The 25,748-nt window shown below is 45.4% G+C and overlaps 1 protein-coding gene and 1 pseudogene across 5 annotated transcripts in view; both read right to left on the bottom strand.

The window, feature by feature from the left end:
* Mylk (myosin light chain kinase) overlaps window positions 1-25,748 on the bottom strand; it is a 250,011-nt gene that overhangs the window by 101,334 nt on the left and 122,929 nt on the right. For all 4 annotated transcript variants that reach the window (XM_031363765.1, XM_031363764.1, XM_031363763.1 and 1 more), the window contains exons 4-11: window positions 20,614-20,662; window positions 19,629-19,779; window positions 18,165-18,330; window positions 15,858-15,876; window positions 14,013-14,527; window positions 13,296-13,502; window positions 5,537-5,671; window positions 1,858-2,010 (exon numbers count right to left, since the gene is read on the bottom strand). In XM_031363765.1, coding sequence (XP_031219625.1) covers window positions 1,858-2,010; window positions 5,537-5,671; window positions 13,296-13,502; window positions 14,013-14,527; window positions 15,858-15,876; window positions 18,165-18,330; window positions 19,629-19,779; window positions 20,614-20,662 — 1,395 coding nt within the window. The remainder of the gene's footprint in view (window positions 1-1,857; window positions 2,011-5,536; window positions 5,672-13,295; window positions 13,503-14,012; window positions 14,528-15,857; window positions 15,877-18,164; window positions 18,331-19,628; window positions 19,780-20,613; window positions 20,663-25,748) is intronic.
* LOC116086207 overlaps window positions 25,241-25,748 on the bottom strand; it is a 1,936-nt pseudogene continuing 1,428 nt past the window's right edge. The window contains exon 2 of the transcript XR_004116852.1: window positions 25,241-25,301. The product of XR_004116852.1 is annotated as a polypyrimidine tract-binding protein 1 pseudogene (transcript). The remainder of the gene's footprint in view (window positions 25,302-25,748) is intronic.

Genomic DNA, 25,748 nt, shown 5'->3' with positions numbered 1-25,748 from the left:
GGAGAGGGAGAGGGAGAGGGAGAGGGAGAGGTAGAGGGAGAGGGAGAGAGATTGTTAGCTGAGTCTCTAATCCAACCTAAACACAAACAATCGAAGGCAAACATTGGATTAGCTGACTATCAGAAGCATCTGTGGATACCAAGCCTGGGTAAAGTAGTCCAGTCCATATCATTCGTAATTTCCTTCCCACTGTAGACTGGCTAGCCTCTGGGAAAAAGGGGAGAGCCACTGCCCTGGGCCTCCAAGACCAGGCTGTGAACTTCTGTGCTTCCCTAGAAGTCTCATACTATGGTCCCCTGAGGCCCCCACAGCCATGCCATGAGAACTATTGAGATAAGTTGGTTTCATGTGTGGACCAGAAAAGATCTCATGGGCCACTGCTAGCTCTGACCCCAGTGTGGAAGGCTTCCTGGAAGGAAGGGGCAGACTGGTTCACACATGACTCCACACAGAGGCATTTCTTCAGAGAAATCCAAGTCTCTCCTGGCAGATGGATGCACAGGGCAGGCGCAGACCACATTCTCTGCTGGAGAAGCTCCCTGAGCACTAGGGGAGGGGGAAGGACAGCCCTCTTCCCCTTGTGGCTAGCCTCCAACTTCAGGTCAGGGGAGGAGTACTCTGAGAAAGACCAGTTATGGGGTGACCTAGGCCTCCATCCTAGGACCTGGGCTCAGGAGCCAGCTTTACATACTACCCTGTGCTGTCCAAGTTCTGCTGACGTCAAGGCCATTATACCCTTCTGTATAAAACAGGAACAACATTGTGCCCTAAGCCCTAAGATTCTTTGTGAGGTGGTACAGCTAAGGAGATGAGAATAGGCAGAAGGCATTGGGTCCCTTTTCTGTCATGCCATCTCATGCAGCCTCCCAGAATGTGGCTGCTCACACTGCAAGAGGGCTCCTCTGTGTGGCCTGAGTTTTGTGGGGACGAAAGAGATGAGGTGTGGGAATTTGCTGATAGGGAAGGCAGGTGCACTCTACCCAGTCTGAGCATCCAGAAGACACACGCACTCTCAGGAGCTGGGGCACAAGCTAAGGAAAGGTGGGACTAAGCTTACTTGCAGGCCCGGATACCTTCCTTTCCTAAAAAACAGCCACCATGAATACCCACAGCCCAGCAGGGCCAGTCTTGAGCCCTGGAGAATTCTGGGAACTGAGTGCTGGGTGATCAATAGATGACTGTGATAATCAGATTGCTTGGCAACAGGCTGGTGATAGATGAAAACAAGTGTGGATGAGGGAAGGGCAGGATCCGGGTAGGTGAGGAAAACCCTGTGACTCTTCGGGAGTCTCAGGATCTGCTTCACCCCCAGCACATGAGGGCACAGAGCCATTTGCAAGGCCCCTGCATGTTAATGACACATAACCTGCTGAAGTCTTGCAGTGCCCAGGGCTCGGTAGGGTCAAGGAATGGGGGACAGACTCCCATTGCTGGGGATGCCACAGACCATCTCTTCTACCTGCCTGTCTTCAGGGTCAGGTCAGGGACTTCCCTTCTTTTCCCTTCCTACTTCCCTTTCTTTTTTTCCTTCCTCTCACTTGGGACAGAGTCTTGATTTCTATATAGCTCACGTTAGCCTGGAAATCAGGATTGTCCTGCCTCTTGCTCCCTAGTGCTGGGATGTCAGGTGTGCCGCTGCGTGCCTATGCTCAGGACTTTGTATGTAACCTGTAACTTTGTCCCTAGATGGTCCAGCAGCCCCTCTGCTTCCGTAGCTGCCTGCCAGAAATCACAATTCCACTTAGAGTTCAGCTCCTTGGATTTGGGCCAGCAATCCAATGGTCTATAAACATTCTTCAATGCAGACAGATGTCGGTAGGGGGAAATGCATCTGGCCACATGCTTGAAAGATCCTACCTTGGACGGTGACTGTGGCGCTGCAGGACACCTGCCCCAAGGCATTCTCAGCCAGGCAGGTGTAGGTGCCACGGTCCTCTGGCAGGGCATCCTGGATGTGGAGTTCGGCCACGCCTGCCTCACAGATGGAGTGAGCAAACTGGATGGGCTGCCCTGCAGAGGGAAGCATAGAGGGGCTCGGGGCAGGAGCACCTGGTGGTAGTGCACCATCCCTGTCCCCAGCGGGGCAACTGTCATGACACTTAGCTGCCCCAAATCCATGGAGGACAAGAGTGGGCCTGGAAATACAGGGCAGAGTCACTCTGGGAGAATTTGGCATGCAGGATGGCAAGGATAGACAGCTGGCATTTTGGGATCATCTCCATTCCACACACCTGGGAGGAATCCTGCAGGGTCTTTTGGTCCACAGCCCAGGCTCAGGCAGAGCAGACCTCACCCAGACTGAACATGTGGCTCTCAGCTCCTTTGAGATGTTTCCAAAATAATGATTCCATTTCCCATTATAGATTTTGATCAGAAAGCAAAGCCCCAGTCCCACCCTAATGTCACAATTATGTTCATTTCCTCTGTGCAATAAACTATGCTTTAGCATTCAAGGGAAGGATAAACACAGAGAATAGAAAACGAACGGTCCTTCTACTAGAAATCCTCTTTATATGCAGGCCTATACGGCAACAGGTTGTAAGCAGTTAGTATCAGTGCCATACATAATACTACATGCTCTAAAACGTTATCATTCTATAACGGAACCTTTATTTATAGGGAAATAGTCTGTCTCTTTACTGAAGGGTCTGATCTGCTAAGCAGGAATGTATTCATCTGCCATATAGGAAGCAACTGTCAGTTCCTTCTCTTGCCAGGCCCCCCAGTCCTAGTTTGCACCTCATAAAATTAAGGGTGGGAGGCAAGAGGGGTGGGCAATTTAGTGAGAAACAGCCCTCACCACAAAGCAATGCTTTCTTCCGCACATAACAACACTTCATGTCTCCAGGACAGCTTTGCAGAGGCTGCCAAGCAAGAGGAGGTGGAGAGAAAACCTTCCCAATCCATTGCACTCCATAAAAGTGTGACTGGGAGGGGTGGAGACGGGGAGGAAAGGCAGGGGCCAGAATCTCACCATTGGAAGGACTGAGTACCCTTCACTTTTATTTTTGTAACAATGACACCCCCTAAAACCTGAGATCACCAGCATGCTCCATGACTGTCATCAGCCTGTCTCCTCTGTCCCAACATGCGTGGCGAGCATTACCAAAGCTTGTCTTTTTGGATGCACAACCCCTGACTCCTTCTAGCTGCTGAGGAAAGAAGCTGCTAGAGCTGGCTGGCTCAGAGCACTTCTTGATTGAGAGTAAAGAAACGCCCAGCCTGGAGGCTTGTTTGGACGAGTCAGCAGTCACTGAAGGTGAATTTAAGCACTATTGCCCTCTAGTGGGAAAAGTGTGCATAGCCAAGATCTACCCCATGCTCAATTTCCACTACTTTAATGTAGCCCATGGTCCAAACCCCATCTGCAATCTATTATATATTTAGTAATTATTACATAACAATAATTATTAAATTATAATATTTAACTGTTTAATAATTTAATACTAATTATTTAAAATACAACATAATTTTACATATTTTATTATAATACATTGTATTGTTAGATACAATAATATATAATAATATGCATTAATCAGTATATATATGTATATATATATTTATATAAATTCTTTTGGAATTTCATACAATGTACTTAGGTCATGGTCTCCCCAACCCCCCTCCCCCACTCCTACCAGATTCTTCCCACCTCAGCCTGCAACTTTGTGTCCTTTTGTTTTGTTTGATTAACTCATCAAGTCCAATCTATGCTGTTCATATATTCTTGGGAATGGAGCATGATAGGCCTACTGGGGGCCAAACCCTAAAAGAAAACAGAGTCTCCCTCTCCCAGAAGCCACCAACTACCAATAGCTCATTAGGTAGGGGTGGGGGCTCATGAGCCCTTCCCTGCTCCATGCTAGAATGTTAACTGGCTGGATCTTATACAGGTCTTATGCAGGCAGCCACAGCTCCTGTGGGTTCATAATGCAGTGGTCCCATCTGGTCCAGAAGACACTGTTTCAGTCCAGCCCTCCTCTACTTCTGGATTTTATGGTCTTTCTGTCCCATCTTCTGAGGTAGTCTTGAGTCTTGGGATGAATATGATATAGATATGCCATTTGTGGCTGGGCACTACGGTGATGCTCATTTCCTGCATATTGACCAGCTATGAGTTACTGTTGACCACTGTCCACTGAATAAAAAACCTTTTTGGTACTGATTTATGCAATTTGGTTTCACATCGCTGGAAAACCAAAAGTGCTATTTAAGACATATATATATATATATATATATATATATATATATATATATATATACACATATATATATGTGTGTGTGTATAAATATAATTAACATTAATATATTAAATTATATTGATATATATTTTAATGAAAAAGAAAACAATTTTATGACATGAGGAAGTTGCATCAAATTCTTACTTCAGCGCCCGTAAGCTTTCCACACTGTCTGCTGTCCTTATGCCACAATGGTGGAGTTGGATAATTGTTACAGAAGTGTGTACCCTGAACACCTGGAAGGATTTACAAACTGGCTCTCTGGAGGAAATGTGCGTTGGCCCTTGTTTAGCTTTGCCCAGTCGAAGCAAAGCTCTCTCAGACCCGCGGCTGGCCCTTAGGCTCACTCTCCGCTCTAGCTGCAAGCAGGCTGGGTCCTTGCCGTCAGTCCCAGGATCTGTCCCGTGGGTGAGAGGTAGGAGAGAAGGCAGACCTCGGTTCTTACCTATCTGCTGAAGCTAGCTGGAGGGAGCACACACAACACCTGCTCTCACTCAGTCCCTGGCAAAGACTGAGAGGACTGTGGTGAGTCAGAGGCTCACAGCAAAGGGTCAGGACGATGACACACCAGGGCACTATGAAGCCTGTGCCATAAGATGCAAGAACTGGCTAAGATCGCACGCTCTCTGCCTCCAACTCAGAAGATCAGTTATCTCATGACTCTGTGCTCTAGAGTCCCCTCTTAGGGTCCCTGAGGTTTCTCCCCAACATCTTCTGCCCAGCTATACCCACTGAATGGCCAGCCTCTTCTACACAGTAAATTCCAGGACAGCCAGAGCTACATAGAGAGACCCTGTCTCAAATACAAGACAAAAGTCAGAGAGCTTTACTTAATTATAGAATTACAATTAACATCATAATGAATCACTTGTTTTTATCCTAGATCCACCTGCCACTTGATAAAAGGTCAAATTCCTTGGCTACGTTCTAATGTGGGTCACTGGGTTATCCGTCTGCATGTTCGTTTATCGACTCAACAAATACGTGTGGATGGTCTCTTAGGAGTCCAATCACAAGGCATGAAACTGAGCCACATGTGCATCTCTGGGCAGGTATCTCACTGCCCACTTTATACATGTGAATACATGTCTAAATACATGTGAAGGAAGTGAGTTCTTATAGCTACCCTGCCAGGTGGTATTACTGCAGTATTACCAAAGAGCAGATGAGCCAGGTCAGCTAGTGAGCAGCAAACCAGTTGTGAACTTCTCTTTTCTGCCCTTCTGAGGCACATATGTTTCAGAGTGAAAAGAGAGAACTCAGGCGACCCAAAGGGACTGGAGCAGGGGGAAACTCACCATTAAGCAGCCAAGTGATCTGGGGTGCTGGGGTCCCCCGTACAGAGCACCGTAGCACAAAATCCTGGCCCTCAATGACAACTCTGTCCTTCAGAACACTAGAGAATGAAGGGGCTGTCTGTGTGAGGTTCGGCCCTGTGAAGGCAAACATCAGATAGGCCCTCTCAGATCCCAGCTCACCAACCTGGTGACCAACCAGTTATCCCAAGCCTTGCAAGGCAAACACCCCATTGTCCTGGGCCCTGGGCTTCCTCAACAGCTGGATGTGTCTTGCTTACCTTCATCCTTAGGGAGGAAAGGCATTGATGCCTCTAGTCCACTTGGTAAAACTGAAAGGGGGCCTTCCAGGGTCACAAAGCTTCCTAGTGCTAGGGCGATCACACCCAGGCCTGCCTTCTCTCCCTGTGACTCAGGCCTCTCCCGTCCACTTCTGACATTCGACCTCTGCTATCCTCATCATGCTGGGAGTGTCTTCTCCCCTCTTTCTGCTGTGACTCTGTGTTCTAGCTCTCCTATTTATACAAGCCATCAATAACTACATGGGCTTATTGCATGGCTCATATTTGTAGAAACTACAGGTCCATGGTGGGATATTTCCGTTTGAAATTATTTGAATTATTTTTTTCCAATTCCAGGAATGAGTCAAATGGCAAAGAGTCATATGTGTTTTCCAAGTGTGGCTTGAGCCCTGTTCTAAGTTAAAAGTTCAGAGTGACTGAGGGCAGGGCTGTATACACACACACACACACACACAGAGAGAGAGAGAGAGAGAGAGAGAGAGAGAGAGAGAGAGAGAGAGAGAGAGAGAGAGAGATGAATTCTCTATTCTAAAGGACCTGCTGGCTGAATTTTCAAAGTCCAAACCTTCCACAATGTGAATCTGAAAACACTTTACACTTTGAGGATCTTAATTAAGAACAACAAGAATGGGGCTGGAGTGATGGCTCAGTAGTTAAGAGCACTGACTGCTCTTCCAGAGGTCCTGAGTTCAATTCCCAGCAACCACATGGTGGCTCACAAACATCTATAATGTGATCTGATGCCCTCTTCTGGTGTGTCTGAAGAGAGTGACAGTGTACTCATATACATTAAATAAATACATAATTTTTTTTTTTTAAAAGAAAGCAATGGGGCCAGACTCTGGCTTCTAAACTAGCAGAGTCAATAGGGCAACTGGGTTTGGTGATTAGAAGACATAACTGGTACTCCTAGAGAGAGGTGGAGGCAAGCTATACTCTACTGCAGGGATTATTGACAGTGCTATGAACTTGGAGGGACTGACCATTCAGGGATGAAGTTCATCATTTTCCACAGTCAGATCCACAGTAAGGCAAACATCAACTCTCTGATTCCATGACTACACTCTCTCTAGACTATACTTCCTCTCAGAAGGGTAGGTGGTGGGTGAGCAGACACAAGACAGAGCAATGGTGTGTCTGATTAAACCTCGCACCGAGGAAGGAACAAGTGGTCTAAGGGCTGTAGGAAGGCATCATCTACACCTTCTCTGAGTCACCATCAGATCCCCTCACTAAGAAGATGCTACTCAGAGTCATTGCCAAGATTATATTCCTAGCTGACTTGGGTTAGAAATACAGTATCTTTTATAAGGCACTTGACAGGTAACATAACTGTATTGTATTCTCGTCTGGAAAACAGCTGTACCTATAACTACCTATCGAGGCAATTGGAACCATTTATATAAAATAAAGCAAGCAATGCAAGGGCAGCATTTGACACAAGCCTATTCTATAAAACAGAGGTTCTTGACCTTTCTAAGGCTGCGACGCTTTAATACAGTTCCTCATGCTGTGGTGACTCCCCACTATAAAGGTTATTTTTTGTTGCTACTTCAGAACTGCAATTTTGCCACTGTTATGAATTGTAACGTAAATATTTTTGAAGACAGAGGTTTGCCAAAGGAGTCACAACCCACAGGTTGAGAAGTGCTGCTGTAGAACATCCCCTGTGAATGTCCCCCGCTCTCGCTGAATAGAAAAAGTGCTTGGAAAATGTACACAGAAACTGTGTACTGAAGCAGTGCTTGGAAGCTGTGCACAGAAGCTGTGCATAGAAGCTGTGCACAGAAGCTGTTTGTGGAAGCTGTGCACGGAAGCTGTGCATGGAAGCTGTGTGTGGAAGGTATGCACAGAATCTCTACACAGAAGTTGTGCTCGGAAACTGTGGTAGGAGCAAGTAGAGTTTGGTGTGAAAGAATAGAGAGGTAAAGGAAGAGCTCAAGAGTAACCAAGAAGGAAGAGACTTCTCTGCTTGGTTACGGAGGGAAAACTAGAGGCAGAGTCATGGCTGCTGGATAAGATGTCCACGGAGGCTGGAGGGAATAGAAGAGACGTGTGAGTCAAGGAAGACAGCCTTTATGCTGTTAGAGGAAGAGGATGCTAAGTAACAGGCATGACACAGACTGTGTCTCTCTAAAGCATTTGCCAAGAATGAATGGGAGATTTGTGGTATGGGGTGGTTGTAAGGTAGCTGACACCTTAAAAGGGTAGGGGGATACACTGTACTTCTAAAAAACCAGAGAAAACCAAAAACCAAACCTGTGCAATCTACTCCATAAAAGCAGAGAGAATGTCATCACAAAGATTCTAGATCAAGTTTTCCAACACTCTGGATATTAACCAAAGCTTGAGCAAAACAAGCCCCACCTCCTAAACTCAGCTGGATCTTAGTAAGGACAGATGACTTTGTGGTCTCCCCTTCCGTGGTGGTTTGAAAAAAAAAAAAAGCTCCTCATAAACTCACAGGGAGTGGCACTATTAGGAGGTATGGCCTTGCAGGAGTAGGTGTGGAAGACATGCGTCTCAGTCTTCACTTCCTGCCGCCTGCCAATCCAGATGTAGAACTCTCAGCTCCTTCTCCAGCACCATGTCTGCCTGCATGCCACCATGCTTCCCACCATGACATTAAGAGACTAAACCTCTGAACTGTAAGCCAGCCCCAATTAAATAAATGCTTTCCTTTCTAAGAGTTGCCATGGTCATGGTGTCTCTTCACAGCAATAAGACCCTAAGACACCTTCTCTTAACCATTGCTCTCAGCAGCTTTGAAAACTGAAAGCAACGATGGAACTTGGGAAAATGTTCAGCAAGGGTTGAGAGAGACCAGCGCCTCTGACACAGCCCCAAGAGAAGCATCACCATTGCCTGGGTCCAGCAGCTCCTTTGCTCCACCTCTGGGGCTAGTCCTTCTTGACCTGACTCAGCTTGGTCTATGTGAACCACTTTATCTCCAAGGTATTTGTGAAAAAGCAATTGTTTAACATCACTGCCACTGAGGCAGTAGTATCAGCCAGAACTAGTAAAAGCCTAAACAATAAAACTTAAAAGGGAAACCCCGGGGAGATGTCCACGGCTATGAAACCCCAGCATATTGTCAGAGTCCTAGAGGGCCCCGTGCAGGTAGAGAGCTGTGTGCAATGCTCAAGGAAGGCTCAACTTTCAACCATGGCTGGCCTGGAGGCTCTGTACCAGCAGAAAATAAAGGCTAAGTTGAGTTGTAAACTGCCAGCAGTAGTACTGAAGATTTGCTCAAACACATGCAGAACCCCTCATCCGAGCCACACTGGTTATTCATAGCCGACTCTTAACTTAATCACCAGGATGACTATGTGGAGACTTCACTGGACAATCGAAAAGTAATCAGGTGTTACGGATGTTTCCCAAGAGTCCATGTATTGGGTCCCCAACCTTTTAGGAGATAGTAGACCCTTTATGGGGGAGCTAGTGGAAGAAAGTGAGATCACTGGTGGGTGTGGTTTAAGGGCATATCGGAACTCCAGCCCTTCAACTCTTACTTTTCTCCTGATTGCCCAGAGCTGAGGAGCCTCCTCCACCACACCCTCCCTGGCAGACCTGCCTTTCCACAGGACCAAAGGCAATGGAGCTAGCTAGCCGCAGACTGAAACCTCAAACTGTGAACCAAAATAAATCTTTCCTCCTTGTAGTCAATTATTGATCACAAGGACAGAAGGATAACACATCCAGACTTTATAGAATAGGAAAAAATAACTAGTCACTCATTTGATAAAAGATTTATATCTCGGATATATAAAGAACTCTTAAAACTCCACAACAACAAAAAAAATGACCCAATTTTTAAAAATTAGACAACAATTTTTCACTAGATAGTTCTGCAAAGAAAATATGCCATGTCTAAAAAGCACATGAAATCATATTCAATGTTAGTCATTAGTGAAACACAAGTCAAAATCCCAGAGAAATAAGTACAGATGTGTAAAATGTGGAGGGAATCTGTTGGTGAGTATGTAAGGGAATCAGAGCCCTTGGATACTGATGACAAAACAGAATGGTGGTACCACTGTGGACAACAGTCTGCAGTTCCTCAAAGGGAAACATGGCACTAGCACAAGGCTCGACAACCATAGGCATTGCAAAGCGCTAGCCCACAATGCTCACGGTGAATCCCTTCCCTCTAGAAAAGGCAGTCAATGTTGCTAAGGGAGGGACAATCAGTTGTCTTCAGGGATGAGAGCCCCTGATAGACTTCCCAATCCTAAGTGGCCAGCTCTAAACATGTGTGCTTACAGGTAATATTAACTGGAATAACTCTGTGTGTGTGTATGAGTGTGTGTATGTGTGTGTGTGTGTGTGAGAGAGAGAGAGAGAGAGAGAGAGAGAGAGAGAGAGAATGTGTGTGAGTGTGAATATCTGAGTGTGTGTGCATGTGTGAGTGTGTGTGTCTGTTAGAGTGTGTATGTGTGTGAGTGATGGGTGTGAATGTTTGTGAGTGTGAATGTATGTGTGAATGTGTGTGCATGTGTTAATGTATATGTGTGTGTCAGTGTGAATGTGTGAATATCTGTGTGTGTGCATGTGTTAATGTATATGTGTGTGTCAGTGTGAATGTCTGTATGTGTGAGTGTGAATGTGTGTATGAATGTGTGTGCATGTATGCATATGAGTGTGTGTGTGTGTAAAGCAATAATAATTATAGAACAATATGTCATGAATTAAAGGAGTGATGGGGATAGGTGGGAGGAATTGGAGCAGGAGGAAGAGAAATGGAAATGTGCAAATGCAGTGTATTCATGTATGAAATTAAAAAAAAATTCATCCACTGATGACTGGACAAACACAACAAACAGGCTGATCCAGACAGTGGGATGTTGTTTGGCTATAAGGTGAATGAAGTACTGGCAGGAGCTACACAAGGATGAAACTTGGAAACATTCTTCTAAGAGAAAGAAGCCATTCACAAAAGAACACATATTATAAGAGTCCATTGATACAAAATGCTCAGAATAGGCAAATTCATAGAGACAGGAAATAAATAATGGCTATCAGAGCTGGGGCCATGGGAACAGCGATGTCTGATAGAAGTAGGATTTGGGGTGATGCCTCAAGTTAGATGGTGGTGAATGTGTTAAAATCAGCGACTTACAAACTGTAAAGGATGACTTTTATGTTATATGAATTTTGTCTCAAAATTGCCTACCTCACAAACCAACAAAAATAACAGCAAAATGAGAGGAATTTGTGAGAGGCAAATTATCCCAAGATGTGAATAAGAAAAAAAAGAAAGAAACTGTTTTCTCTAAGATTTAGACAAACTCACAGCAGACAAAGCCACAGGAGAATGTAGGCTCTCCAGACATCTCATTCGTCTTTGGTAGACCTGAAGACACACATCTGTTCCTAACAAGACACGGAGCCTGGAGCAGCTGATGAAGCAGGAGCTGCTGGGGCTGCCAGCCCTGCCCACAGGTGCTCCATCTCCAAAAGGAATGGATAACACTCCTTGTGAAGAAATTCACCAACACAGTAAAAATCCCAGTAAAGGGGCAAGCAAGGGAGCTGGAGCGACAGCTCAGCAGTTAGGATCATTTGCTGCCCTTGCAGAGGTCCCAGGCTGAGTCCCCAGCACCTATGACAGATGGCTCACAACTGCATGTAACTCCAGTTCCAGAGGAGTTACAGCCTCTTCTACTAAGTTATTTCCTGTGGAGATTTTCGGATAGACACAGAAGTTGAAAGAGTAATGGAGTGAAACCCTGTGTAGCTACCACTCACTTCTATTTATATATATTATTATTTTATTGATATTCTTGTCCATGCTGTCCAAATGTGAAGTATTTTTTAGGGCAATTACAAGAAATCACATAAGTTTCACTCAAGAATAAGTTAAAAAGAAACTATGAGACCATCATCACATCCTTAAACAGCACCATGTGTCTCATATTTGTAAATATCTATATTTTTCTGATGTCTCACAAAAAAAAAAATAAAAATTGTTTCAAGAGCTGGGGAGATGGCTCAGCGGTTAAGAGCACTGGCTGCTCTTCCAGAGGTCCTGAGTTCAATTCCCAGCAACCACATGGTGGTTCACAACCATCTGTAATGGGATCTTCTGGCATGTAGGCATCCATGCAGACAAAATGTTGTATACATTATAAGTAAATAAATCTTTAAAAAATTGTTTCAGTTGGAATCATATAAAGTCCACAAAAGATCAACACTTATGTTATTTATAATTTTTAATCTAAATGTTGTGTACCTTGTGCCTCTCTCTCCTTTCTGTTTCCCTGTAGTTCATGCATTAAGATAACTTGGCAAAGGTTGCTGGTGCTGCAGAGCCCAGCTTTGTGTGTTCTCCTTGCTGATGCACTGCTCTGGTCTCGTTTAATAGGCTTACCAATGGTTAGACATGAACCTAGGGCCCACGATAGTGCATTATGTATTTAAAGGGGAAATTTTTAGACATTAAATTTATTTAGTGTATGTGCATGCCATAGCAAGGGTGCAGAGGTCAGAGGTCAACTTGTGGAGGTTGCTTCTCTCCCCCCACAATGTGTACCCTGGGGACTGAACTCAGGTCATCAGGCTTAACAACAGGCTCCTTTGCCTACTCATCAGTCCAGGGGGAAAGGTTTGTAGAAAAGGTATACACAGAGAACCCCTGTCACGAAAAACAAACCAAAACCCAAACAAACAAACAAACACACAAAAAATGGAAACACAGACTGACTGATTGACTTCCTCTCTCTTCTTTTGTTCTGGTGCCAGAGATCAAACTCAGGAACTCCTGCAAGCTAGACAAGCACTCTCGTCCTGGGCTGTATGCTCAGTCTAATTTACCATAGCTTCTCTGTAGCAGTGGGAAAATAGTAACATGAGAACTAGCTAACAAAATGAGAAGATGCTGAAACGACCCATCCAATCTCACAGTACTATGCGGCTTCTAAAAAGTTTGCCTTCAAAAAATATTAAACCATATAGAAAGATGTTTATGTGACATGAGTGAATTGGGATAGACAGCACTCTAACAATCACAGCGCTATTCTGTTTAAAAGACATTAAAGTATTTATTTTGGAGCCAGAAGATTATATATGGTTTAAATCCTGAGCACTGACTACACATTGCTTCTATAAACAGATACTGAATAAGCATAGAAGGCATGGTACCCTACCTCCTTGTATTTCTTGAAGCCTGTATATTTAGTGAACGCTCATTCTCTGTGCTTACAGCTGAGTCATGGCACTACTTGGACAGCTGAGGAACCTAAAAAAATGTAGCTGTCAACAGGCCTTGGAGTGGACTGGGGAATGTCTGTTTTGATGTGATTCTGCAGTAAACATCTGATTAAGAACCAGGGGTTGGCGATAGTGACTTTTCCCTTGGCCCGTGGGTAAGGATGACTAGGGTGTGGAGCTGTAGAACCTGAACTGCCTGAGGCATAGGAAACCCATGAAAGCCAGCACACCTAGTGCAATGTACTCACGGTCCACCAGGAGGGTCCAGCTGCAGGACACCTGGCCAAGGCTATTGGATGCTGTGCAGCTGTATCTCCCACTGTCTCTCGTCCGGGCTCTCAGCAGGCACAGGTGATGGGATGCACCATCTTCATAAATCTCAGTGATGCCTTCTCGTCTCCTCATGGGGATGCCTTCCAGGAACCAGCCCACCTCAGGCTTTGGTATCCCTGAAACTATAGGGCCATGTGTGGAACATGTGTCCTTAGGGAGCACTGTGTGCTTATAAGGTGGGGTGGGGAGAGGTTGACCAGGACGGCTCCGAGAACTCAGGCTGGGTGGAACTGACTCCCCGCCTCTTCTTGGATCCAGCACTCACAGAGTCGAAGTCCTGTGAGAGGCAGGGTCTTGATATGGGGTGGGGGATGATGGGCCAGTTCTCCAGGTGAGACGGGAACAGGAAAAGGAGGACAGGGAGGGAGGCACCTGCAGTGTGTGTGTCATGATGGAGACACCAGGGGTGAGTTAGAGCATAGGACCAGTGCTCTGTTTCATACTCTTGGGTGTCTCTCCAGAAAGCGAAGGCATTAGAGACCTCCTAAGAAGGGAAGACCCTGGAAGGAAGCTTCCTGGAGGACCTAGTTTAAGGGGATGCATAGATACAGGAGGTACAGACTGGTGTGTGCTGAGGGAAGGAATGGCCACCAAGGAGCTACATTTGGGAAGCTTTAATCAGCTTTACTCACCCTCACAGATGAACTTGACTGTTTGACCTTCAGTGACTTCTTGGCTTTGGGGCTGACTCTCAAATTTGGGGAATGTTGATTCCCTTTGCCTCTCTATGAGGATGTTCCCGGTGACAAACTTATTCCCAACTGAGCCTCCCAGGCCACACTGTCTGGTAGGGAGTGTGGCTTGCTGAGGGCCAGTCAGACTCTTCCTCTCTTCCCCAGGAGAGAAGGCCCCTGTGCCTGGTACTCTCGCTTCTGGCTGGACTTTGGAGGCCTGCAGAGTGATGGCGCTGGTGGTCTTCTGCAGGACAGAGGACTGCAGGACCTTCCTGGGAGAATCCTCACACAGCTTCGTCTTGGGCTCCTGCAGGGACTTGAGGTGACTGTTGGTGGCCCAGGCTGGGGAGCCACTCCTTTGGGGACTTGGGCAGTTCTTACTTTCAGCCACAGTCTCTGGGTCTTTGGAGATTCCATTGGTCACCTCCTTCCTGATGTCTGGATTGGGGGCCTTGGTTCCTCTCACAGACAACCTGTATGGCAATGATGGTCAGGAGGGGAGAAGGCACCAGGGACAGAGTGGCCACCTGGTTACTTTGCAAACATTACTTTCCACAGTACAGATTTCAGGAACCACAAAGTCCACAGGGGAAAGAATAGCAAACATACGGCAGCTTGTTCTGTGTCCCAAGCCAGAGCCCAGGGGACACTTGACCCTCCCTGTTCCTTGTTTCTACTAGTAGTCTTGTGCATTGATACATCTCTTCTCTCTGGGTCTCTGGAGTTCAAACCAACCACAGACTTCCCTTGCTTACAAGACCCCTCCCTCATCCAATTCTAAATAGCCACTGTAGACAACCTTTTAAAGACACTAATTGAGTTATATCACTTGAAGGCCAAGGAGTTTTCAGCTTTCCACTGTATTAAAAAAGGTGGACATTGGGGGCTGGCAAGATGGCTCTTCTGGTAAGAACACTGACTGCTCTTCCAAAGGTCCTGAGTTCAAATCCCAGCAACCACATGGTGGCTCACAACCACCCGTAATGAGATCTGACACCCTCTGTTGGTGCGTTAGAAGCCGGCTACAGGGTGCTTATGTATAATAATAAATAAATCTTTGAAACAAAAATAAAGGTGGGCATTGCAATGGCAGAGCCCCAGCTGCCTCTTGCCATTCAAGCCACTGACCTGCAGCCGGCCAGGCTATTATAGCTGCATGGAGGTTGTTTGGGCCCCACAGCCCTCCTCTCAGGTCTTTTCAGCACTGTTCCTTCTGTTTGGAATATGTTCTCCTGAGCTTTTCTTTGTCTGCTAATATTATACTTTCCTGGTGTGAGTTCAAATGTGGAATTTTCAGAAAGGACATTCTTAACCCAGTGATTGAACTTAGTGTCTTGGTCATTATTCCCCACAGGGATCACAGTTGAGATTCCATATGTGAGGCACTTGACAGCCCTTCTCTACAGCAGACAGTCAGCTCTGCCCTGTGTCCTGACATCTATTCTATGCTTCACATCCTGTAAGGAAGGAAGCAAGGGGACTGTAGGCCAGAGGAGGGTGGAGTCTGGCCTGGGGTGGGATTAAATTGCCTTTAGTGTGGTCTGCTTTGGAAGACACTGAGAGGGTACTGAGGAAGACATAGCACTGAGCGTTCCAAGACTCTTCATGCCGATGGTCCTCTAATCAAACCCTACAGCAAATTTCCACAGGAGAGCAGAGCAAAGCACCCCAAGTAAAGTGATCCCCCAAGCCAACCCTTGTTCCCTACATAAGAACATCAAAATTCAGGGCATTTCACTGCTGTTGTATGTACAGTGTGGAGTATTTTAAGGTGGAAAGCAACAATTATGAAGGAAGACATACCTAGTGGCATTGTCCAAACCTAGAAGAGGGGCAAAAAGACAGCGGGTTATTTTATATGCCAAGCAGAGATAACGATAAGGTGACATCTTTTTTTTCTTTAGTACAGAGCTTCCTTGTTTGGGACTTTGGGTAGGCTGAGAAATCTTTCTCACACTAGAGACGCTTCTCTGACTGGGCTCTTTAACAGCAGCTGGGGCCTAAGGGCATGGACTCCATTCTGCTTCATCAAACAGAAGGACACATTATCAACTGAGTGACATATCAAGGGACAAGCTCTCTAATGAAAATGCCAACCACACTTTGCTACCTTTAGCCTTCTGAACCTCCTCCCACTCCTGCCCCACCCCCAAAAACATGCATTCTGGACAGATAAGTGCTTTAGAAACATACAAAGGTAGTGACATTTTAGGCGCCAGGAAAATGACAATATATTGTTTTCTAACCATGTCTACTACTTTTTAAATTGTATCATGGAAAGTCCCAAAATATCTACTAGTAGAAAGGCAGATATTATAAACCCTTGAAAGCCTCCAGCGCAGTGAGGAAAGGACATTTTTACCAGTCCATTTCTTTTTCTCTTATTCTGATTGTTTGTTTTTGAGTACTTTCAAACAAGTCCCAGCCATGTGTCATTTTGTCATTACAGGCATTAAGAGGGAGCGGTTTTTAAATGTAAGGCTGTGGAAAATAAAGAAACGGTGGCTAAACCTTGCTGCAGAGGCCTGACAGTTCCTGGCTCACAGGGAGTGGCCAAGTCACATTCTTTGATCAGGACTAGTGTTTCTTGTTTTAATTGCATCTGGTGGAACAGAAAATACCAGTGGGCATGGTACACAGAATGTCTCTGGGTGGTTCCAAGAAACCTGTTTCAGGTAAATATGCTCACACACAAGTTTCTTTCTGGGGACTGCGGAAACACTTAAACCAAAATAAAGAGATGGTGGGTAGATAGATGATAGATAGATAGATAGATAGATAGATAGATAGATAGATAGATAGATGGTAGACAGATGTTAGAGAGATAGATGATTGATGATAGATGATAGACAGATACAGGGCTGGAGGAAGAGGAGAGAGAGCCCAAGAATGCAGTTTCTGAGGAAAGGAATGAGACACAAAAGGGAATCATAGGCAGAAGTGAAGAAAGGAGGAGGAAGGTGGTGAGGTCACTTCCCTTTCTGAGCCTTAAGCATACTGTGACCAATCGGAGCACTGGGCTTGCTGACTTCTCCCCTTGCGCATGCTCAGGCTTTCCCCAGCTGGACTTGGGGAAGGCTAGAGAACTATAAGCAGGTGATCAGAGAGATCGCAAAGGAAGAACAGACAGAGGCTGAGGACGAAAGCAAGGAAGAGCAGCGATTGCTGACATGTCCAGTCTGGTGAGGAGGATCCTGGGTAGAAAGAGTTAAGTGGAGTGAGCATTTTGTAGGATCTAAAAGAAACCTGGGGTGCAGGACTTAAGGTGCCTATTAGCATATCAAGCTGGCCTACAGCCTTACTCAGTTCCTGTAGCTCCTCCCAGTTCTTTGCATGCCACCCCCTACCCTAAACCTCTCCAGCTCATGGGCTTACCTTTCCCCAGCTTCTCATTCCCATACAACTCCACCATTCCAGCCACACCTTCTTGGTTCTCTCTCTTGGTCATCTTTGGTTTCTTCTCTTCCTCCCTGGCTCTCCCCATCTCATGGCCAGCCTCAGTGTGCTAGCCATGTTTAGTATGCTAATTTTTCTTTCTGTTCTGGACTCTTCCAGATGCCTCTGGGTGCACTCCCTCACATCTACAATAAAAACCTTCTTCCTCTTCAACTACACCTTAGAGCAGTAGTGTCCTCACTTTATACACATCGGATTTGACGGGCAGAATGGATAAGTTAGATTTCAGGCAGGAGAGGTGACAGAGCATCAGCAACACCCACTCTTCCCATAGTCAGAGATAGGAAAAAAGTCATGGAGGAATGTGGTTTACAGGCTAACTCTTTATAGCTTGCGTAGTTTGCTTTTTCATGCACACCAGGACCATCTGCCCAGAGACCCACCTACTTGAGCTAGGAGAAAGAACTGAAGACACTGAAGGGGCAAAGCCTAGTTAGGGACACACATGAAGGAAACAGATAGGTCATAGTATTTTCCTCTGGGCCTGGTCTATGTGGCTAGTCCATCCTTTTCTCTCCTAGTCGAAAACTTTGTCCTTGCAGATGCATGCTTATGTTAGTGTGCCACATGTATGTACACAAGCAGTGTTAGGAACAGCTTCCTCTCTGAGGGTCCCGACACCATGAAAAGGTCCCTCTGCATCGGCCCCCATACCTGGGATAGAGAGTTCTGCTGACATGGAGGCTTTTCCTGACCCATTCACCACCATGCACGTGTACACACCCATGTCATCCCGAGTGACCTCATGGATTTCCAGGATCTGCATGCCATTCTTCTCTGACATAGACACACGGGCACTTGGCTGCAACGGGACATTTCCCTACAAGTGGCAACAAGAGAGCTTGGTTACAGATATCTGCTCTCTTTGACCCAGTTGTCCTGCCTCCCCCAGTCCTATGGAATGGACACCAGGGCTTGGGTTACACAGCATCTGTTCTGTGATCTCCAGATGTTCATCATAGTGATGACTCTGTTTGTTTGTTTGTTATCTTGATACAAGCTAGAGTCATCTGAGAAGAGGGAACCACCTCAAGTCCCATCAGCCTGGCCTAATGATAAGCCTGGGGAGCATTTTCTTAATTGGTGATTGATGTGGAAGGGCCTAGCCCACAGTGGGTCATGCTGTCCCTGGGCAGGTGGTCCTGGTGTGTGTGAAAAGGCAAACTATGCAAGCTATAAAGAATAAGCCTATAAGCAGCATCCCTCCATGGCTTGTGCTTCAGCTCCCGTCTCTGGGTTCCCTCTCTGGCTTCCTCTAATGACAGACTCTGATGTGGAGGTGTAAGTAAAATCAACCCTTTTCTCTTCAAGTTGCTATGGATCATGGTGTTTCACACAGTAACAGAAAAGACTGAGATAGTCACCCCCTGAGCATTCAGCCTTGAAACTCCTGCACAAGCTCGATGTCGATGTGTGGAAAATGCCTCAGCGGACCTGTGTTTCTTTGAAGGAATGGAGTGTGAGAACATTCTGAATCTCTCCCTTCAGTTTCTTCCTGCCCTTCTTTTTTTTTTTTTTTTTTTCCTGAGGGTGAGTTTAGAAGGATCAAGAAGAGGTAAAAAGAGTTCTACTCCTCATTTTACTCAAGAGTTTCTTCTCCGAAAAACCTATTCTCTCTCTGGCCTTGACTCTTCCTGACATCCCTCAATGCCTTGTTCTGTTTCCACCTTTCTCACTGCCTGGTACCACCATCTCTTCTGCCTCTTTCTACTTCATCCACTTATGAATGGTCTGTAAAGCATTTCCACATGGAGTGTCCCCCTAACACGCTGAGGCATTACCCCTACCTCAAAGATGAGGAGACTAGGTTCCAAGACTTGTCTAGTATCATGTGCTTCAAGAAACATAGAGTGCTGCCAGAAAACTAGTGTCCCAATTCAAACTCCATCTCTTGAGATGCCTAGTCTGTCAAAAGCTTTATGCTGTTTAGTGAGTTGAGGTTTAGAACACCATTGTCTGAGTGACAGCAAGGGAACACTAGAATAGAACGTCACTATCTCATATACTCAGAGCCTTGGGAAAATGACCGGGCTTGAAACAGAAGGAACTAAGTGGAAAGACAGATTCCCAGGGTTTGAACTCTTGGAAAAGTCAGAGTCTGGGTGGACAAAAGCTCACCTTGAGCCAGGTGACCTGTGGTGGAGGCCGGCCAGTGATCTTGCAAGAGAATCGCCCCATCTGCCCTTCTTTGACCACAGCTCTGCCCAGCTTGGTGGCAAACTTTGGTGGGCACTCGCCCCAGATGCTAGGACGAGTCTCCCCTGGAACTCTGTCCCGAGAGAGAAATCAACAGAGCATCCATACTTAGGCTGGGCAGCAATTCAGTTCCTCCACTCCTGCCTCAGTCACTTAAATTGTGGTCAGAAACCATTTAAGGGTTGGTTTCCCAACTCCATGCCTCGAACACTTCTTTTAACACATCTTCTCTGGAAAAATCAGTGGCACCAGAATGTATCACCTCTATCGTGTGGGCATGCGCCTGTGTTGCATCTACTAGCCTCCCTTCAACCTTAGCTCTGGCCTAAAGCCTGGATTTTGGACAATAGACTAAGAGCATGCTTGCTGTATGCAACCTCCAGAGCTGACTCTTTTATGGAAACCTCCAGCAAGATTCTCCACTCTATTTTTGCCCAATATTCTAGCTAGGTGTAGAGGCTCCAGGGGATGAAGCTACAAAACAGAGAAAGTATGGACTCCTTGAAGAGAATGTAGAAGGCTCTCACCCATTCAAAAACAAGTTAAGAAATAAGTTTAGGCTGAGCCATCTACATCTGGGGCTTGTCTGTGACAGCAGCTATTGTTAATACTTCTAAATCTACTCATCTAATTTTTTTATCCATTATTATCTTAATTGTTAAGAATCCTCTGAAGACCATAGGCACATTCCTCCACTCCCTTAGTATTTAGCAGCTGAGCCAAAGGTGCTAGCCACAGAGGCTGCCAGGTCAGAAGATGCTGGGGGAATGATTTGCAATGTTAGGCCCCCATTCTTGAGTTATTACAACCTAGGATATATAAGGCTTATGCCCTATACCTATGCTTGCTAAGTCAGCAGGAAAAGACAACCCAAACCTTACTCTGACTTGAGCATTCCAGAACTTACCCTGAGGCTTTAGAAAGAACAGGCTGACCACTCTTCTTCATAAAATTCCCTGTAACACACAGAGAGAAGGCTAGAGAGTCAGGGCTAGGTTGCATCCACCAATGTCAGCAACGAGTCATGCAGATTCAACAGCAGGGGAGGATGGAGCAATATGTGAACCTCCACAAGCACATGCTGACTCAGTGTGAGCATTAGGTTAATGTGTCACAAACACTGGAATATGAGTTCCTTATAATTATTTAATGAATTAGGTAATTCACTATTTTTCTATCTTTTTAAGTTTTTAAAAATGTATTTATTGTTATTTTGTGTGTATGAATGCTTGCCTGTATGCATATATATATATCAGGTGTATGCCTTGTGTCTGTGGACATATGACTCATGAGCCATAAGAGGGTATTGGATCTCCCAGAATTGGAGTTACACAGATGGTTGTGAGTCATCACGCAGGTGCTGGGAACTGAACCTGGATCCTCTGTAAAAACAGCAAATACTCCTAACAGCTGAGCCGTCTCTCCTTCCCTCTTCCTGTCTTTTTTTCAGTGGGTAAGAAAAATAAAATTCAGAGAAGTCACATGTGGAAGTAATAAAATCCTAAAATGTTTTGGGAATTCATCAGGTCTCCCAAGTTCTAGAACACTTCAACCTCTTGGCTGAGTTGTGAGGTAGTACTTGGGACTTTCTATTGTTACCTATAGAGATCAAGGACTGGACCAGTATATGACGCAGCTTAAGTGAGGGAAGGAGATGCCGTGCACATCTCTTACCATATCTATTTGCAAAGAATATAATCAATGCTCAGTTCTTCTACAGAAGGCTGTGAATAGCAACAAGCAGAAACAGAACAGGAATGAGCCGCCACGGAGCCGCACCTCCCGAATCGCAGTACTGCCAGTTCTTGGCAAGCTGCTATGCTAGGTACCACCAGTTCTAGCTGAAAAGTTATATGCCCAGTGCCACTGAGCCAGGGTGGCTGCTGACATAGCAGGCAGGAAATGGCAATATAGCAAACCTAGAGATGCCACGTGGGGGACCCTTTATCCAGCTGCTGCAGTTGAGGAGGGAATATAAAGTGCGACCAGAAAATAACAATGCAGTAACATACCTACACAACAGTGGTTTGGTTTTGGGTTAGGAGAAGGAGATAGCCATCACCCTGGAAGTTGGTCTCTTTCTTCCACAAGCTGTGAGTGCATATAAAAGCCTGCTAAGGCCCACATGGCAGGCTGGGTCATCATGCTCATATGAGAGGGTGTCTGCTGCGGGAAATGTACAAGGCATTTATTGGGGAATGGTAGATTTCCCTACATTCCCTCAGCTATCACATTTCCATGACAGGACAGGAATGGACCCATGGGCAGAGGCTTAATGTCACAGTTAGCATTTCCCCAGCCACACCTATCTTGAGATTCCGACAGAACATCAGTGTGATGGGATCCATACCAAACGCTCAGGCCACATTCAATTTGGGATGTCAAGTGATCACTGCTGATGCATTCACGCAATATGACCACCGAGCGAGCAGTCTGCCATCCCATTCTCCAGCCAAGGTTAAAAGACACTTTAAGCTTATCAAAGGAGAGACAAGTTTTTAAAGAACTCAATTGACATGTACGGCTAAGATGGATTCTGGGCTCCTTCCATGCAGTTGGAGGAAGTACAAAAAGATAGACACACATTGATAATAGTAGTTGTTTGGGGGTGGTAGGGTACTCAATAATTTAGTTATATTTTACTTTCAGAAATATTAGCTATGTTTTAAAAAAAAACTTATAAATAAATGGTTTTAAAAAGTGGAACACAATGTAGTCGCCCATACCCTGAAAAAAAGGAGAAAGCAAGTGAACTCTGGCATCCAACCAGCACATTGGAGCTTCTTGTACACGCTCCATACAATGGCAGGATCCACACGCCCGGCTGCTGATATTCAGATCATATACCACTCACTGCACTTAGCAATGCTCCTGTGTTACCCATCTGGTCTAATGTAAAAAAAAAAGTTTGTATAAATGAATGAATAAATAAAACGCAGTCTATTCATGTAATTAAATAATCAGGCATAAACAGGAATGAAGTGCGGAAATGCTACAGTAGGAACAGACTCTGAAGAGCACGTGACGTGGAGAAAGCTTCTCATGAAGGGTGCATATCTTGTGGCTTCGTCTCTAAGAAATGTTCCGAACAGGCAAATCCACAGAGAAAGGAAGGTGGTAGGCAGCTGGCCCGGCCTGCAGGAGGAGAGAAATCTGTGGGTGTAGAATTTCCATCTGTGGTAATGATAAAGTTCTAGAAGTAGGTAGGGGTGGAAGCCGCATAAGCTGGGAGTGCACTCATGATCCAGGAGCACTTTAGCACTTTAGAACACTTGGCTAAAATGGTGAAAAGAATAAATGTCGCACACTTCTTACCACAATTAAAAAAAATTAGATTCAGAATTAAAACAATTCTTAGGAGATAAATGTCTTAATCCAAAGGCAGACATTCCTTGAGACACATGAGTTAAAAAAAAAAAAAAAAAAAAAGGCATTTCCCATAGAAGAGCAAGGAATGTTGCTTACAGGTGCTTCCCTGTCAGAGCAAGGGCGATTTACGGTATGATTCGGAGGCAATGCACGAAGGTGATTGGCTGAATGTGGAACTGAGGGATGCTCACATCAATATGAGTTAGTACCAGAGAGCTGACAACAGAACACAGGGCATTTGGACTAAGATAACTAACAAGGTCTATCCGGGGGTAGGAGGGAATTCAAGTTGTAAATAGTCAGATAAGACGAGGTTAATTCTGCAAAAGTATGAAAATCTGGCAGAACTGTAAGGCAATGATGGAAAAATAAGTGGGAAGATTAAGGTAGAATGCCGGAAATGGGGGAGGAAATGAAGAGAATTGGTGGGGACAGGCCCAGTTTGTGAGGACAAGACACTGAAGAGATTTAGCCACTCACACCATCTGTGACAGATAAAGGACAGGTAAAGACAATGCTGGTAGGCCTCAGGAGAGGAGAGATCAATGGAGGAGGGCCTGACAGGAACCAGGGTGCTTTTCCTCAGAAAATATAAGAAGACTGAACAGAAACAGAACGCTCTGATTTAGACTTGAGTAATGTACATGTTGGCAGGGAGAAAGGAAGCTCCACAAAGTGTGTGGCAATCACGTCCATCACGAAACCAGGACTCCTAGCACTGAAACGGACATGGTTCAGACCCGTGCCAGGGCATTAAGAGCAAACCCTGGCTGTTCCAGGTGAACCAGAAAGAGCCAACCTACTTGAGCCATCTTCAGTGTTTCTTATAGAAGGCTTATAATAGCGCTTCTCTGCTCTGTTAGAATAAATCCCACTTTCATAGGATGTGTTTAGTCATGCCCTGGGCCACCTTGGATTGAAGTTCACAGCTAATTGGACACGTATATGGTTTCAGAAATTCATGTGAAGCCTTAATTAAAGCAAGGTGACACAGAAAGTAGACCATAATCCGCTGTATTGCAGTATGTAATTGTTCTGCTGAAACACACTGAAGGATAATGAGGTGATTGGATGCTCGCAGAACTTGTCAAGCACGCTTGGCCTTTAAAAATGAGTGAGCAAAATTCATACTATCAAGCAGTACAGGGGGCTGGAGAGATGGCTCAGCGATTAAGAGTACTGACTGCTCTTCCAGAGGTCCTGAGTTCAGTTCCCAGCACCCACATGGTGGCTCACAACCATCTGTAATGGGGATCTGACGCCCTCTTCTGGTGTGTTTGAAGATACTAACAGCCATTACTCATATAGTAAGTAGATAAATAAATATTTAAAAGCAGTACAGGAAAAGAGGGAGTAAGGTGGATATGAAAATAAAATTGTTTTAGGATAAAAGAGCATGCATATTATATTTAAAAAACATAAATAGCAAGGTAAGTTAAGGGATGATCACATAGAGAGGAAAATATGTGATGTCAAAACAATTCTTTTGTTTTTGTTTTGTTTTGTTTTTCTAGACAGGGTTTCTCTGTGTAGCCCTGGCTGTCCTGAAACTCACTCTGTAGACCAGGCTGGCCTTGAAGTCAGAAATCCACCTGCCTCTGCCTCCCAAGTGCTGGGATTAAAGATGTGTGCCACCACCGCCTGGCTCGACAATGTTTAAAGACAAGCAAGAAGACAAAAAACCCAATGAGACATGCATTTCAATGTCTCCTAAATTTAATACTCTTGGTTCCAGCTCTGTCAAGTCTGAGGCCTCCTCTGATCTACATGGGATGTATGTAAACACACCATACTTATATGTACAAAAGCTGTACTTCTCTTAGTAGAAAATGTACACAAAACATACTCTATAATAATTTTTAAGCTGTAATTTCAAGATTTCTGTCTACATACTGTCCATTTCTTAAATTACTTAGCTAGTTTTCACAACTTAAAAACTTGTGGGTGTTATTGAAGACCGCAGAACCACTGGCTTAAATGTTTATGAAGCACTGTTCTAGCAAGACTGTAAAGAGGAGATAACCCTTGCTGTGGAGCATATACTGTAGCCTGGTACTTTTCCACTAAATGCCCACAAGCTTCCCTGACCTCTGGGAAGAGAAGAGGGATCTTGTGAATGTCACACCCTCTCCCCGGGGGCGGGGGGGGGGGATGTGGTGCTCTTCCTATTTGGAGCCAGGGCTTCGATGACTTGGGATTCGATCTACTGGCTGGTCACACTTGATACTTAGGAAAGGGGAGAGGGCTGAGTGGAACTAGAGGGTGGTGAGGTGCTCCATGTGGGGGCTTTTGCAGCAAGAGGGCCCCTCTGCTCTCTTTTAAGCACTCTACCCGAGAGCTTGGGAGAGCACTTATCTGGCTCCCAAGGGTAGGAAGGGAAGGCTGCTGAGGTCAAAAGCGGAGCAGGATCTCTGGAGCAAAGGGGAGATGCAGCCTGGTTGGGGTTCTCCACAAGAGAGCTCTAGGCACCCGAGAGAACTAGGTCTGTGGATCGGAGAGATAAACAAGAGCCAAACCAAACCCACGGGGCCTTGCTGACATTGAATCATGGGAGGATTAAAAGGGAGAGGGTGATAAAATCGGGTATACATTTTTACAGGTATTTTAAATAGTGGTGTGGACTCTGGAGTGAGGACAAGATAGAGAAGGAGACCATTTTGAATTCTTTTTTTT

This window comes from Mastomys coucha, unplaced genomic scaffold (assembly GCF_008632895.1).
Source record: "Mastomys coucha isolate ucsf_1 unplaced genomic scaffold, UCSF_Mcou_1 pScaffold12, whole genome shotgun sequence".
Taxonomy (NCBI): Eukaryota; Metazoa; Chordata; class Mammalia; order Rodentia; family Muridae; genus Mastomys; species Mastomys coucha.
This window is presented reverse-complemented; position numbering and strand designations above follow the sequence as displayed.